Raw genomic sequence first — 17,029 nt, forward strand, 5'->3', positions numbered from 1 at the left:
TGAATTAATTTATCATTAAATATATCAAACAGGTCATGTTTTTGTACTTTTACAACTAAACGGACAATGAACGCTCTGCATAAAACGAAGCTGAATTGTTTTATTGCACTGGAAAGCATCGTCTTCACGTCGTAGTCTGACACGTGCCTACCTCGATGAGTCGATCACTTATTCTCATACAGAGAGAACCATATAAACTTTGGTTATGTTAATATCATACAATCTGGCTTGGCAGTATAACTGGTGCACATGAGATTTTTATATATTTCATAGATGTATGTAGTTTATTTATTACGTTGTTATGCATGAGCCCCATCTCTGTGCATGAAGTGTGTGTGTGTGTGTGTGTGTGTGTGTGTGAGAGAGAGAGAGAGAGAGAGAGAGAGAGAGAGAGAGAATTAGTTTATATTTAGAATAGACTGATAAATAAGATGTGAAAACCGACCACAGTTGTGTTATATATACTGTGTGTGTGTGTATATATATATATATATATATATATATATATATATATATATATATATATATATATATATATATATATATGTGTATGTGTGTGTGTGTGTGTGTGTGTGTGTGTGTGTGTGTGTGAGAGAGTGTGAGAGAGAGAGAGAGAGAGAGAGAGAAATGAATTTATATTTAGAACAGACTGATAAATAAGACGTGAAAACCGACCGGCAGTTATGTTTTATATATATATGTGTAATGTTTTTATTGTTCCTTTTTACGTCCTTCGTTATATGTTTGCATAGATTTTAGTCTTTCTCTTCTTACCTTGGTTTCTTTTCGAGGTGTCCTTCAGATCCTTCATGGATGATGTGCTATCTTTGTATATTTATTCCTTTTAAATATTGATATCTCTCAGAAAGGCGTATAGAGACGAGATCAGTAATTTCTTCACTTTAATTAGTACTTAATATTATAAAGATCAGTACAAATTTTACAAGTTACAATGATAGAAACGAATCACTCTTGAATCAGTCTATATGGGGAACACGGAAGCGATTGGGAGAAGTACTCTCCTTGAAGGACACAGTTCTGACTCTCGTCTCCTCGTCGGTCTCTCACTCGTTGAACCCTCAGGAAACTTGCTATCTGTAAATCTCACCTCCTTCTAGCCTTATTGGAAGGATTAATCAGCAAGGCCTCCCCTTCAAGTAGCTGATTGGAAGGACTGTAGTGGGTGTGATTCAAATCTCTCCTTAGAGGACTTGATAGGAGGTGATCTTAGGAGGGTGTGGGAAAGACCCCTCCACATAATTGATTGGAGGTTGAAGAAGTATATCACTTGGGTCAACCCCAAATTCCTGGAACTTCCACGAAAACACCTTCCGGAGAAAGGGGGCTATAGAATCAGCTGTTGTAAGCATTTAGACTGTGCTGACTCATGTTTTGCTTGGCTTCAATCACAGGCCATTATTTCCCATTTTACGACTGTTTTTATGGCTTAAACACGATATACTGCAATGTAAACATCTCGCGTGATTGATAACACGACACAACAGCATTTGGCCGTTATCACTGTGTTCTTTGCCTCTCTCTTTACTCTTATTTCTCTCTCCTTCTCTCTCTAACTTTTTCTTTTCTATCTCTCTCTCTCTCTCTCTCTCTTTTCTATTTAATTTCCCTATCTATTCTACACCACAACATCACTCGGTCACGCTACCTCACACTGCCCTCAGTGTGACAAAAAGAATATATTTCAATGGATGATTGCAAAATCACAAATAAAATAAAGCATTTATATGATTGCCCATCAAGTCAATTCTCAAAAAATATTTAAATTGCACAAACTGTGTCAATGCACTAATGCAAAAAAAATCAATTAAGAATATATGGTAGAAAATTCACATATATTATATCATGAATCAAAAGAGATACATATACATACATATATATATATACATAATGAATTGTTATACTGTAAAAATGGTTAATTGTTTTAACACACAATGCAAACAATAATACATAAAGAATTCAGCTAAAATTATTTGTATAAGATCATTTTACTCTTCATTGGTCCTCTTTATTTCTGTTATAATCTGCTCAACATTTGAAATTACCACACGTTTGACCAAAATTGCAAACACTATTATTACAATAATGATTATGACCAAATTGAACAGAGACAGAATTGGTGAAACATTTTCTTTGTAATAGAAAAATTCATCTACTAAAGCCAACTCATTTATTTGTTTTAACTCTAACTGAGACAGTTTAAATTCTTTAACTTCACTAGAGTAGTTCATGTAGGGCTTATTTTTATGGATTGTGATTTCTGTGAAGAAGACATGAGGTTCATAATATAATTTATTAGGAATAACTAACTTGCAAGTCTTATCAAAAGCATGGACATTATTGAAATTAATTTCAGTACTTATATTATGGCAATTAATAGTTGCTGTTACTGAACTTAGTGAAAACACAAAAACTGACTGTTCTACTATAATGGAAACAAAATCATGTTTGGATAATTGTGTACACAGTACTGTCTCTTGATTCTTGTTTTCAATTATTTCTTGAACACAAGGATAGGCATTAGTAGTTTCATACAGGTTGTCAAGGTTGCAAATATACTCTTTATCTTTCAAAAGTATACAATCTCTTAATTGAGCATCAGTAATAAATGACATCATTAGTCCATGTTCTTCTAATGCAAAATTGATGTGGTTGACATTTGAGATAATTACGTTTTCCTTTATCAACATGGGAAAAGGATGTATGGACATCAGTACATCTGCCTCTTTTTGATTAAAAGGTAGAATTAGAAGGATCTTATTCTTAACTACCTTGGTGGTTATCAAATTATAATAGACCATTATATCCTTTACCATAGGGTATAATGTCCTTCTACCAAAAATCACTAATTATGCCCTCTAATTCTCTTGGGTTTATTAATGTTGGACTTAATATTCCTTTATAGGCTAACAAAATGGCATTTAATAGATCTTTATGGTCTTGCAATACAATTCTAACATTGTTCATAAATGTACTTAAATGTTGTTCATCTGTTATTATCTTAATCTCTTTGGTAATGTTTGTGTTCACTTGATTAATAAATTCCTTTATTTTTTCAATTCATTACTGTTTAAGTTTTGAGAGTTTATAATCTTATTTAACACAATGCCTCTAGTTGCTGCCCATTTCTCCAGTTTGTCTATACGGGCACTTTCTTTTTCTACATTAGAGTCTGTCGCGACTCCAAATAATTGATTAAGTGCTGTTCCTATTAAAGGTAAGAGGGATCGTTTGGATCTTGTATTTAACACACTTCCTATGTCATTATCTAGTTTTTCCAACAATGGTAAAACACTGTTATTTTCACTTTTCCTAATTAATGATTTTAATTCCCTTTGGACATCTTTCAATGTCATTTCATTGATAAGCACTGATGTAATGTCAATACTCACTATGCCCAAGTCCTTTATTAATTTCACAGATCCCTTTTTCTCTAGTAGTGCACCCTTCCGGATCACCACCTCAGATGACACATAAAGCAGTGTTATGATAACCAAGAAGAACCGCATGTTTGTATCTGTAAGAATAAGCCTTATCAGATATTCTGTATACATGAGGTATTTTAATGCCTACACATTGTTTATATCTAATAGTTCAACACTTTACATAAATTTATCTTTTTCTTAAATTGTATTTGTTATTTATTGGTTCCTGTTCAACTTCTTTCAATAATTCAACTATTCTCTTATTGGACCAAGAGTCTGTTTTTATTACCTTTACATGATTGGTATGAACAATTCTTTCCTTTAGATCACTCACTTATAATCTTTAGCTTATTTAACTTCAACACTTCTAATACCCTGTAAGGACCTTGGAACTTTGCGGATACTTTTACATTAGGACCTTCTGGAACATGATTCTGAACATATACCTGAGCACCTACTACAATTTTTGGTTTAGCTGTATTTTTGTCATAGTACTTTGCTTGGACACTCTGAGCTTCCTTAAGTCTAGTCCTCGTCTGTTTGATCGTTTCATATGTACGTCTAGTTTTCCAGGCAATATAGTCATCGTAGTTATAAGTATGTCGGGGTGGTGTTGCATCATCTAGTAACGTATTTGGTAGTCTCTTCTCGTATCCGTATAACAAGTAGTGTGGTGATTCTCCTACTGTCTCATTTACAGTATTGTTTATAGTAAACTGTACGTCTTCCAAAGCTAAATCCCAGTCTTCTGTATTAGGTTTAACTAAAGTTTTCAGGATATCCTTTATCTTACGATTCGTTCTTTCTACTGCTCCATTTGAACTTGGTTTATATGCTGTGATTTGACATTTATTTATCTCATAAAATTCACATAATTTTCTTAAAAAGTTCACTAGTAAATTCTGCTGCGTTATCAGAAAGAAGAACTTGGGGACATGAATGTCTCGTAATAATTCTAGATTTAAGAGCTTCTGCTACTGTAATTGCATCTCTATTTCTTACTGGTACAATCTCTACATATCTTGTTAGATAGTCTAAAAAGACTAATATTTGTTTATTCCCCTAACAGTTGTTGGAAATGGACCTAAAAAGTCCATGGATACGACCTGAAATGGATTCAACTCTGATGGGTATTTTTCAAGTGGAGCTTTTGGATTTACGTTACCTTTATTTCTATTACAAACTACACAATTTTGTACAAAGTTCTTGGCATCCTCACTACAATGGGGCCAAAAATAGTTTCTGGTTAGGATTCTAGTTGTCTTTTGATTCCTGGATGTCCTGCTAACTTGTATGAGTGTGTTAGTTCTAAAACTTCTCTGATTAGTGTTTTTAGGATGTATAGTCGAGAATAACCATTCTTCTCTGTTGGTCTTTTATACAGTAATCCATTGATTAAAACAAAATCAGGTTTTAAAGATTCATCTGTCATTAGTTGTCCTATTATATGCCTGATTTCTGTATCCATTCCTTGTTGTATTTGTACTCTTTCCAAATCTAAATCTACCACTTGACAGCTAAAACAAAAAGTATTAGTGGTAATACATTTCTCTGTTTCTTCTTGGGCTCTGGATAATGCATCTGCTAGTGTATTAAATTTTCCTGGGATATATCTGAATTCTGGTGCAAATTCTAACACACTAATGAACCATCTATTGAACTTCATGTTATTTGTAAAAGTTCTCTTCTTAAACAAATCACAAATTGGTTTGTGATCAGTAAGTACATTGACTTTATGTCCTAAAATTATGTGTCTAAATTTCCTTAGACCCCAGTATAATGCTAAACATTCTCTTTCTATTGTGCTATAATTTTTCTCTGCAGCATTCAAAACTCTACTGGCATAATATACTGCTCTCATTCTTGTTTTGTCCTTTTGTAATAATACAGCCCCTAGCCCGGTACTTGATGCATCACAGGCTAAGTAAAAGTCCTTCGAGAAATCTGGGTAGACTAGTACGGGGATTCCTGGTCATTTTACTCTTTTAGTGTTTGGAAAGCTGTCTCTTGTTCTTTATTCCATTCATATTTGACATCTTTCTTTGTTAATTCTGTTAATGGTTTGGCTAATGTAGCAAAGCCTTTAATGAAAGGTCTATAGTAGCCTACCATTCCTAGGAATCTTCTCAATGCTTTCAAATTGGTAGGAGCTGGATATTCAACTATTGCTTTTATCTTGCCTGCTTGCATTCGCAGACCATCTTCACTAATTACATGTCCTAGGTATTCCAAAGATTTCATTAAGAATTGACATTTCTTTAATTTGATTTTTAATCCTGCTCTTCTTAATCTTTCCAAGACTATTTCTAATGTTTTGAGGTGACTTTCTAAATCTTTTGCTAAAAATGATAACATCATCTAAGTAAACTGCAACATTTTCTATATCCCCTAATATTTGAAGCATTAATCTAACAAACGTTAAAGGAGCCGAAGTGAGTCCAAATGGCATGACTTCAAATTGCAAGTGTTCCTTGTGTGTGCTGAAGGCTGTGAATGGTTTCGACTCTTCGTCTAAAGGTACTTGCCAGTATCCACTAAGTAAATCTAAAGATGAAAATATCCTTGCACCTCCTAACTGAGCTAACATATCTTGAATCACTGGCATTGGCATTCTATCGGGGATGGTGTTGGAATTTAACTTTCTATAGTCTATCACAAGTCTCCAATTTCCATCTTTCTTTGGAACAAGTAGTAATGGAGAATTATATGGAGATTTAGAAGGAATGACTACCCCATCTTTCTTCATTTCTTCTATCAAATTATCAACTATGGGTCTTTGGCTTATTGGTAATCTGTAATTAGGAATAAAGAATGGTTTTGTTCCATCATCTAATACAATTTTATGCCTTAGGACATTTGTTCTACCTAATTTATCTCCTTCTATTGCTATTACATCTCTGTATTTTTCTAATACTTGAATTAATCTATCTTTGTTTTCTGGAAAATCTGTTTTATTCACTTCTTTGCTTAATTCAGATGTTTGACCAGTTACAGAGAAAAATGCTTCTTCTTCTAATGTTAGTAATGGATTGTTAATAGGTATTCCTTTACAAAAGATAATGCCTGCATAAAGTGTTAGTTTGTTATCTGAGTAGTTCTGGACATAAACTTCACAAGTATCACCCTTCATGTGGACTAAAGAATTATCCATTCTGACAAATTCTGGTAACTCTTCATTTAGTAAAAGAACATCTTTAACTCCTATCTCTTCTTTTCCCCTAAGATGTATTTTTGTTAAACACTTTGGATGCAAAATTACCTGTCTGTTTAGTATTAACTGTACTTTATTATCATCAGCAGTGCTTACACAACATACTTCCTCATCTTTTGTTTCTGCAAAGTAACAATGTTCTGCATCTATACTAGTTTCTTCAGTTACTGCTATTATATCATTTATATCTACTTTATTTATTTTCTTTAACAACAGTACCTCATTTACTAATTTCCTTCATTATCATAGCTGATTACTACATTGCTATAATGTTCTGTATTTATCTCTGCATAATTATCCTCATAAATGTCTTGTTCCTTGTCATATTCAGAACACTGGAGATCACCTTTATTTATTTCTGGGTCACTTCTTTTGTTGGAGGGTATAATTTCTGGATGTGCACATCTTATCTTTCTAGTCTGTAATTTTGGAAATTCCTCCTTTCCGTTACCATTCATTTTAATTTGATTGTTCTCTTGATGATAAGTTATTTTCTGTATGTCTTTGTCGCTTGTTGAAGTCGTCTCAGACAAATTGATCAGATTTGGGTGAAACTTTTCTTCTTCAAGCGTAAAGCACACGCTCTTTTTTTATTATCTTGTGTAACGTTAATCCTTCCTTCTCAGCAATTCAGTATAATTCCACATTTCTTCATTAATTTATATGAGAACAACACCTGTGCGGGAAAGAACCTGTCTTCTAGAACTATAAAACTTTCAACAGTTTTATGTGACGAAAGGTCTATTTCTAAGTTCACATTGCCTAAACTTTTTATCTGTTTACCCGCTACTCCTTTTATTATCTTGCCTTGACCCTGAATTAGCGTTTCTTTAACGCCTAAGTAACTTGTTAATGTGTGTTTATCTATTATGCTTACAGTACTACCTGAATCCATAAGGACAGTACATAATTTATTCTGTATTGGAATTTTAATGATAGGTAAATCCTTTCTGATTATTTCTTCTTCATCCATGGAAAATACTACTTCTTTACTCTGCAATATGGATAGTGCGGATGAACCTTCACTTCTCCTATTTGCTAATTCTTCTCTTAATTTATCTTCTTGAAGGGACTTTCTTGTGGTATTCTGTGTAGGGATAAATTGTCATTGATTTGAAGACTTATTTGATGCTGAGCGGTTACTACTTAATTCAACTATTTTTATTTCCTTCTTGTGTTTTAAACCAGCAATTCTTTGTTAAATGTCCTATTTTCTTACAAACCGTGCAGATTCTAGGTTTTCTACACTCATTTGTAAAATGATTTGTATACCCGCAGTTTTCGCAGGCTGTCTTGGGTCTCGCCCCTTGAGCGGAATAGTTCACTTGGGTTGAAGTGTTTGTGTTTGAGTTTTGACCATATCTATAAGGTTTGTGTGGTCCACTCTTTGTTAGATTGTTTCTTCCCCTTTGATCTGGATTCCATTTTCTTTTAGTATTTTGGGCATATTTCCCTTGGAAGGTATTTGGTCTATTTCCTGCTTGTCTGGAATTATCATAGAATTTATTATTCAGTTTAAAAATTAGGATTATTATTTCTGACTTTCCTTTCATTTTGTGCTTCTGTTGTTCCCACGAATTCCTTGGATAGATTTATCTCTTTCCTTTGGATTTCTTCTCTCATTGTCTTCAATGTTTGAAGGCTTGTTTTTCTGGGATCAAGTTTTATTTTTCTGAAAGCTTTCTTTTTCCTCTTCTCCAAGAATATTATATATGTTTCCAAATGACAGGTAATTTAATACATGCCGTAGCTCAACTAATTTCTGGGCACTAGCCCCAAACTGATCCTTGTCTCCTATAGTAATACCTGTCTTCTCTAAATCTTCGCTTATTTTCTCTATTGCATTCTCCACGCTTGCGTACAAATTAGCAATTGTTTTATATTGTGGGTTAAGAAATCTAGTTAGGTTATATAAACCGTCAGTCTGATTTACTGGTTCCCAGAGTGATAAACAAATTTCTTTAAATTCTACATAGTTATTAAGTTTGCTAAAACTTGTGGAATTCAAAGTTTTATGTGCGTCTCCATGTTCTGAGCTGACGAGCAACAAGGCTTCATTTATCTTAGCTCTTTCATCTGTTATTCCCCCTGAAATTATACGACTATCTGCATCTGCTAGCCAATGATTTACAGTATAGGCTTCGAGTCTGCTTTTGTCAGGATTGGAATCATCCACCTGTCCACAGAAGCGTGTGGCGGTTGTTATGACGGCCGCCTGGTTCATATTAAAAAATTGTAATGTGCGAGTATTGTTACTATTATTATTATTGTTAGTAGTATTAGAATGATTAACACTATTTTGGTTCTGGTTATTTGTGTTATTATTGTTAGTATTTCCTTGCACTACAGCGGAGTGGGAATTTAGTCTTGAAATTCGACTTCGTCTAATTGTCGACGGTCTTAAATCGTAATGTGAATGTCTAACAGTGTTCAGTAATTCATCAAATACTCGTTGCATGTCCACACACAAAAAAATTTTTCACTCAGAGTACATCAATCAAAAAAAATTTTCGTTATATTGTACCAAGATTAAAAACAATTTGTCAAATTGTCACACAAAAAAATTAAATTCTCTATTGAGTTCAAGTGCACAATTAAAACCTTTTTCAATACTCAAAATAAATTCTTATATGAAATTGGGCATCATATCATTAAAATTCATTATAATAAGTACACAAAATTACATATATAACTTCTCAAATAATCATCACCAACCGAGTAAAAATAGCTAATTCCCTATCTAAATTATTTACTAAATAATTAATTTATCATAGAGAGAGTAATGCTGGTATTTATGCAAAAGAATTTTATTCACTAGAGAGAGTTTTCTTAATTTTCAATCTTATAGCAAGATGCAAAAAAAAAAATATATCTTCACTTATTTATTAAGAGAGAGAGGACAGTAAATTCCTTACTGTGTTGTGTTGTTGATATCGTGATATCGCTAAATGTTGTTCATTCGGCGGTGAATGTTTCGCTGTCGGATCACTACGCTCTCGTTGTTTTTCCGCTGTGGTTTTCCGCTTTCGAATCTTGTTGAAAGTTTGTACGTTGTTTTTCTTCAATCACTGATGCAATGTCGCTAACACTGGGCTTATTATCGCTGTCATGTCTTGCTCAATTTGTTGACGGTAACAGTTCAAAATGTTTTTGGCTTCGGGACGCACTAAACTGTTTTATTCACACTTCGACATTCTTGTTGTAAGCTGCTATTCGCTGGAGTATTTTTATTTCTTCTGATATATTTTGTTCGTCGTCAAAAAAATCTAAGTTCGTTTTTTTTGTAGAATTTCGTTTCACTGTAACTTAAATAATTGCACTGATAATTTCATTAATGTTCGTTTGTTTCGTCTCGCCTTCTGGATCCACTTTTAGCTGCCACCAATTGTAATGTTTTTATTGTTCCTTTTTCGTCCTTCGTTATATGTTTGCATAGATTTTAGTCTTTCTCTTCTTACCTTGGTTTCTTTCGAGGTGTCCTTCAGATTATCATGGGATGATGTGCTATCTTTGTATATTTATTCCCTTTAAATATTGATATCTCTCAGAAAGGCGTATAGAGACGAGATCGGTAATTTCTTCACTTTAATTATTACTTAATGTTATAAAGATCAGTACAAATTTTAACAAGTTACAATGATAGAAACGAATCACTCTTGAATCAGTCTAATTGGGGAACACGGAAGCGATTGGGAGAAGTACTCTCCCTTGAAGGACACAGTTCTGACTCTCTCTCCTCGTCGGTCTCTCACTCGTTGAACCCTCAGGAAACTTGCTATCTGTAAATCTCCACCTCCTTCTAGCCTTATTGGAAGGATTAATCAGCAAGGCCTCCCCTTCAAGTAGCTGATTGGAAGGACTGTAGTGGGTGTGATTCAAATCTCTCCTTAGAGGACTTGATAGGAGGTGATCTTAGGAGGGTGTGGGAAAGACCCTCCCACACATAATTGATTGGAGGTTGAAGAAGTATATCACTTGGGTCAACCCCAAATTCCTGGAACTTCCACGAAAACACCTTCCGGAGAAGGCGGGCTATAGAATCAGCTGTTGTAAGCATTTAGACTGTGCTGACTCATGTTTTGCTTGGCTTCAATCATTTTAGGCCATTATTTCCCATTTTTACGACTGTTTTTATGGCTTAAACACGATATACTGCAATGTAAACATCTCGCGTATTGATAACACGACACAACAGCATTTGGCCGTTATCACTGTGTTCTTTGCCTCTCTCTTTACTCTTATTTCTCTCTCCTTCTCTCTCTAACTTTTTCTCTTTCTATCTCTCTCTCTCTCTCTCTCTCTCTTTTTCTATTTAATTTCCCTATCTATTCTACACCACAACATATGTGTGTGTGTGTGTGTGCGTGTATAACATAACTGCCGGTCGGTTTTCACGTCTTATTTATTAGTCTGTTCTAAATATAAACTCATCTCTCTCTCTCTCACGCACACACTCTCTCTCTCTCTCTGTGCGCGCTTGTGTGTGTGTGTGTGTGTGTGTGTGTGTGTGTGTGTGTGTGTGTGTGTGTGCTAGCGATGGGGCAGTTGAGAATAAATTATCGTTGATATAAATGAGAATCACTACTCAAAGTTAACCTCTAGAAAACGCCTCATCCTATCGTAAGTTGGATAAGGAGAGCGAGAAATTACGAAGTGTCAAATTTCGGCAAAACTTCAAATGTCATAATTTGTGGCTGTGTGGTTCGTGTTGCGCGCATATACAATTTGGAAATGTATTGTATGTATTTTAGTACTTTGTGTCGTACGTATTTGAACTGTCATCCGTTTCTTTAGAAGTAATTAATTAACAAAGAACTAAGGTTACCTCAGTGGAGTCACAAAGGTCCAAATCTTATAAATTTCTGGAATTTTGGTTTAGCCTAGGCAGACCGTGCAGGGCAAATAGCTTACTGTCATACTCTGATTTCTCCCCAAAATCACTATCTATAGATTTTTCCCACTTTGTAAGTCGTATTCTATGTACTTTCTGTATTAGTCTAATGTTAGGCCCAGTGCAAACCATTTGTGTTTCGTTTCCCCAGCTCGTTCTACCCGATAGTTTATAACAGTTAGCCAGTGGGGCATACCCCAGTTGAAAATGCGTCAGATACTTACGAGGTTTATGTCAATAATGAGGGTAGATCTAATTAGTAGTCCTGTGGCGGCGATTTCCTTCTAACTTGACTTTTTGTACAGTTATTTGGTTGCTAATTATGGATTTACCCTCAACTTTTGTCTCACGAATGTAATTAACCTGTAATTAACCCCTGAATTCCATCCAACAAGGGGTTTCCATACGCGATCTTCACAAGTCAGAGCATGGGTACGTCTGTTTGGAACGGTTCACATCCCGTCTGGCAATTGCAATAACTTGTTTAATGTATGGGTACCTGCCCCCCCAGGCCAGTACTAAACATGGTGAAGGGACATTCCATTTGGCCAACAACAAACAAATGCACCGCCAGTATCAGATGCCCTAAAAGTGTAGAAAAATCAGTTTCCAAGGTAAAAACAGGCGCGGAGCTAATAATTAGAATTACCATAATTAGTATCAGTTAACCTATAAAATGATAAAATTTTACATGTTGCTGATATAAAAAATTCCACGTATGCTAGGGGTGTTTAGCCTACTGGTTACAATTTTGCCTTATTAGCTATGGAGGGTGGGGCACCTGGTATTGTCATACCCTATAAGTCATAATTTGATGAAGAGCTCTTTTCAGAAATGTAGGTTGTAGTTTCATTTTGCGTATTGGCAACTTATAAGATAATACTTAGCCTGTTGGCAACTTATAAGATAATACTTAGCCTGTGTAAAAACAATAGGCTATAAAGGACATAATTATCACAAAGCCAATTGCACTGATGCATCTGAACCTTACCCTCTTGGACATATTTTACTGCAGGTCACTGGGTCCTTACAAGGCCAGGATTTGAATTTCTTACTCCATGGTGCCTAGCGTGCAAGGTCCTTACCTGGTCACCACCCTCCTAACCTGAGCTGGGCTTAGTGTTGTAAAATCCCTGAAAGTGAAATACTAGGTCCTATTTAGTAAGGATACCACTCCAGCATCTCTCCCTCAGCATTGCACACAGCAGATTCCTTTCCTTCTTGTCTCATTCCTGTTATTTATTTGTGGATGTGATTATGGTACTTTCTGATGGATAAAGTGGTGTTTTCCTCCAGGTTTTGCATGTAAAATGTAATTATTGTCTGTGCCTTTGCCACTTGCAACTTTTTCACAAAAGGTAGTGTCTCTTAAACTGAGTGTTGGGTGATGAAAACACATCTGACCACTTTGAGCATAATATAATGTAGGGACAATTGGTGGAAAAGGGTTGGTAATTATTAGTCTACAAAGGCTAAAAGAAATCCAAAAAACTTGCATTTGTACTCAAAACAATAACATTGGGCTTTGAAAATGATCCAAGCCTCCCTATTTTTATTGGTTTCTGCACATAGCATTATTTGCCTGTTCCCTGTCTTCCATAAGGATAAAATGCCAAAATTACTGTTATTCTAAAATTCCTGATATTGAATTTGGTTGTGGTGATGAGTTAGAGTAGCCTATCATAGTACTTTGTTATCTATTTGCCATTCAAGTTAATCTAATTTTACCTTGCCCTACAATAACCCTGACTCAGTCAGAGTTGCCTAGACAAGCCTAGTTTGTTTCTGAATATCTGTTGAGGTCCATCTAACCTAACCTTAGCGGTCTTGCCCAAGGCTATAGTTTGGTTTTAAAATGCCAAACTAACAGCATTCCAGGGAGATGTATATGCCTTGGCTGTAGTATTTTAGTTTTAAACAGAACTGGAAATTATAAATTTTGACTTTGTGGTATTACCTGTACCTCTTACCTCTAACAATAACTTTTCTCTTCAGCATTGATATTTACTGATGTACTGTATAGGCATGATGTAAAAATTATAATTATTGCTTATTTTAATATGTTGTCTTATTCATTGCAAATTGTTTTTTATTTTTCATTTAGTTCAATATATCACCATCTATCATTTTTTACCATACCATTTACTATACTTTTTAGCCAGCTGACCATTTACCATACTTTTTAGCCAGCTTACCATTTACCATACTTTTTAGCTAGCTTACCATTTGCCATACTTTTTAGCAACAATTAATGGCCTATAGTTTAGGTAGGACACTATTCCTGCTTAAGGTTAAGTAGGATTCTATGCCCTACAAGGTTAGGTTAGGTTGTCACCCTTTAGTTATTTGTTGATTAGGATGTACTCTTCACTGGCTTTTTCTGTTGATTTGCTTCAGTTTGGTATAGTATATCTGTTTGTGTGATTCTTTTTTTTTATAGTTCATCCTGTGTTACCTTTAAATACAGTAGTAGAGTCTTTAATCTTAAATTGCTACTTTTCATGAAAAATTATACTGTATCCTATTTGCACAAACCTTATTATTATCAGTCAGAAATGTTTCAATTTAATGTCATAATTCAGATACTGATGACAACATTAGACTAGATAAAACATGAAAAATATTCCGTAAACAAATATAATTCCCTCATCATACTTGTAGCTTATTAGACTTACTGTACTTTGTATGTGACAAAACCGAATAGAAGGAAATTTAGTTATTTTTAGTATCTAACGCATTTAAAGTTAGTCCAGATCAGTTTTCTAGTTTTATTATGAACTAAAAATGATTTTGTGGGCATCTTAGTTACAGTACAATTTAGTTAATGTTTTTCTTCACTTTATGCATTTAAGATAGATATCATAAGTTTGGATTTCTTTGTTATTTTAGTGTGTGTATTTCTTGTAAGAATAAATAAAAGAGCCCTTTTATGCCAGCTCCTAAGCTAAGGGCAACCTAGCTCAAACTATTATTGTAGAATTTATCAAATTAGTATTGTAGGCTAGCCTATTGTATCAGTTTTTGTTAGTTAAACCATTGTGTACTGTGTTTTAAGCAAATTCATGTTTTTATGCCCCACATTGAAGTGTACGTGTTGACTTCTGTTGTTTTTCTGTTGAATGACTTGTGTTTCTTCTTTTTCATATGGTAGTGATATACTGTTTATGGAATGGCTAATGTTTTTTGTCTGTTTTCAGAAAGTTCAAGATTGCCTTTATGATAAGAAGTTAGTTTTGTCTTGACATTTTTTCTTATCTCATTTTGTTAATTTCATGCTCTTTACTTATTCATGATTAAAATATTCTTCTTGAATTGTTTTCCCTATTCAGCCTCCATGTTTGTTTTAGATAGAAATTTTGCTTCCAGTCTCCAACTTTATAATACAGTATTGCATTTTAAGAGAGTACAGAACAGTAATATCTATTCTTTGGTCTTTCTCATGCTTGTGTTAATAGTCTTTTATTCTGGCTTTGAGCACCAGTGAGTGAGAATTGCAAATCAGCTGATACAAATGTTATGAAATACAGGTCTGCTATGCAAGAAGTTGAGCAAACTTGTGTCTTGAATCCCTCTTTTTTTGTAACAAAGCAGTAGTGGTGGTGATATGCTAGCATCGTATTGGCCCTGTACTCGAAAGAGCAGCTTCTACTTCTCATGGGAGATTTCTTCTTTCTGGGATTTTGGACAGCCTTTTTTGCTTCCAAGCTTTGCCCAAATTATGTACAGAATCATGCCTCAGCGTAAGTGTGATGGATATCCTAGTATGGTGATGCAAATAAGAATCCCGTTTTACATTATACAGCCATTGCAAACACTTTTGTACATTAAACAAGTTGATCTCAGTTGCACAGTTTAAAATACTTTGGATCATACTGTATGTAATAGTCTACACTGGTGATGCCCTCTATGGGATATGTTATTGACCCACATGAGGAATTTCAGTTCTGTTAAAATACCTTTTGCCATTGGTGTACATATCATGAAGGGTTAAAATAAGAATGATTTTACTTCCAGCAATCTCAGCTTCTGCTTATTTGTTAAAAGATTTATTATGGTTGTCAAAAGCTAATCATTAGTGTTTTTTTACTGATATTTCAGCAGGAGTGTATTGCATGTTGCAGACTGTAATACATGAGTTTATTGATTTTTTATAATTTCTCCTACCTATAGTAATTAAATACAATAATTACTTTAGATTTAGAAAAAGGCTATAAAATTTAGCAATATATTGAAATAAGATTAGCGTAGCTACCAGTGGGATAACAAATTAAAATAAGATTAGCATAGCTACCAGTGGGATAATAAGTTAAAAAAAACCACATGCATGGTACTGATAAAATTTTGATGTCTTTACTGAGCAAGGTGTAAATATTTATGTAGTCTGTATCATGTCTTTTGTGTTTTGAGAAGATAGTGAACATATGGCAGCGTAAGACTTATCACTTTAAAGAGTGAGTATCATTCTTTTAAAAATATTTTATTTTTAGTGGTTACTCATAATTGCCTTGCTTGTTTATGGAGAGATCTTCCTCCCTCCTTTTTATGAGTCTCCTATCACATGATGTTGATGTTGTGGTGTTTGTATCAGTATCGGAACAAATGACAAATTCAACAATAATTTGTATTTTTCCTAACATACAAACCCACAGCATCATGTGAGTTTTTAATTTCCCACCTCATGCCTCCCATCTTTCCCTGTCTCTCTCTCATGCATCCTGAGCAAAATATCATGGTTCCCTTTGGCTATTCACAAATTGGGGGATGCTGGTCCTGCAGGCCCCTTTTATAATTAATGCTACTCTCTAAAAGCAAGTCATAGCCATCTGCGCATGCGCGCCTAAGGATACTCGTGTCACATGATGTTGTGGGTTTGTATGTTAGGAAAAATACAAACTATTGATGAATTTGTGTTATTTTCAGTTGAGATTTTATAAAGACCAAAATTCATGTGTGGTGAGTTATATAATAGGAAGTTTGCAATTCTGCAGTTTATGTTAAACATGATTAATTCATAAATTGAAACTTTGAGGCAAATTATTATATTGTTTGACCTTAGAAAATTCCTCTTGCTGGAAGTATCTGTATTTTTCGCATGACCGATGAAAAGATATTATGTATTTAAATTATAATTACAACTTCACTTTTTATAATTTGGAGTCTTGGTTTTCAGGTATGAAATCTTGTACATGGATTTGAATACAAACAGTAATTAGATTTAGGGATGTATCATGCACATCCCACTGTATTTATCATGCGATACCCTCAACAAGGCAAAGAGACCATGGTCAAATGTTTGCTGGATTGGACAGGTAAGCAACGTTAATTTTGAGATCATGTTGCAAAGTTTTAACAGTTGATATTGTTTCCTCGATTATTGACTGTAGGGTTATTTTTTTTATGTGTTAATACTGCACAATGTGAACATTAGTTCTACAGATAGATTTTTTGATAACTCAGTCATTTTTGTAACATTTTAGGACTAAG

General features: G+C 34.3%; 1 protein-coding gene across 11 annotated transcripts in view; it reads left to right on the forward strand.

The window, feature by feature from the left end:
• Positions 1 to 11,234: 11,234 nt before the first annotated feature.
• Positions 11,235 to 17,029, forward strand: part of LOC136843814 (ciliogenesis and planar polarity effector 1-like) — a 105,686-nt gene continuing 99,891 nt past the window's right edge. For 5 of the 11 annotated variants that reach the window (XM_067112579.1, XM_067112583.1, XM_067112584.1 and 2 more), the window contains exons 1-2: positions 11,277 to 11,392; positions 16,716 to 16,854. In XM_067112579.1, the coding sequence (XP_066968680.1) occupies positions 16,774 to 16,854 (81 nt within the window). In that variant the 5' untranslated portion in view covers positions 11,277 to 11,392; positions 16,716 to 16,773. Of the gene's footprint in view, positions 11,417 to 16,715; positions 16,855 to 17,029 lie in introns of all 11 variants that reach the window. The other 6 variants (XM_067112580.1, XM_067112587.1, XM_067112589.1 and 3 more) reach the window with 4 other exon arrangements.

This window comes from Macrobrachium rosenbergii, chromosome 12 (genome assembly GCF_040412425.1).
Source record: "Macrobrachium rosenbergii isolate ZJJX-2024 chromosome 12, ASM4041242v1, whole genome shotgun sequence".
In the NCBI taxonomy this organism is placed as follows: domain Eukaryota; kingdom Metazoa; phylum Arthropoda; class Malacostraca; order Decapoda; family Palaemonidae; genus Macrobrachium; species Macrobrachium rosenbergii.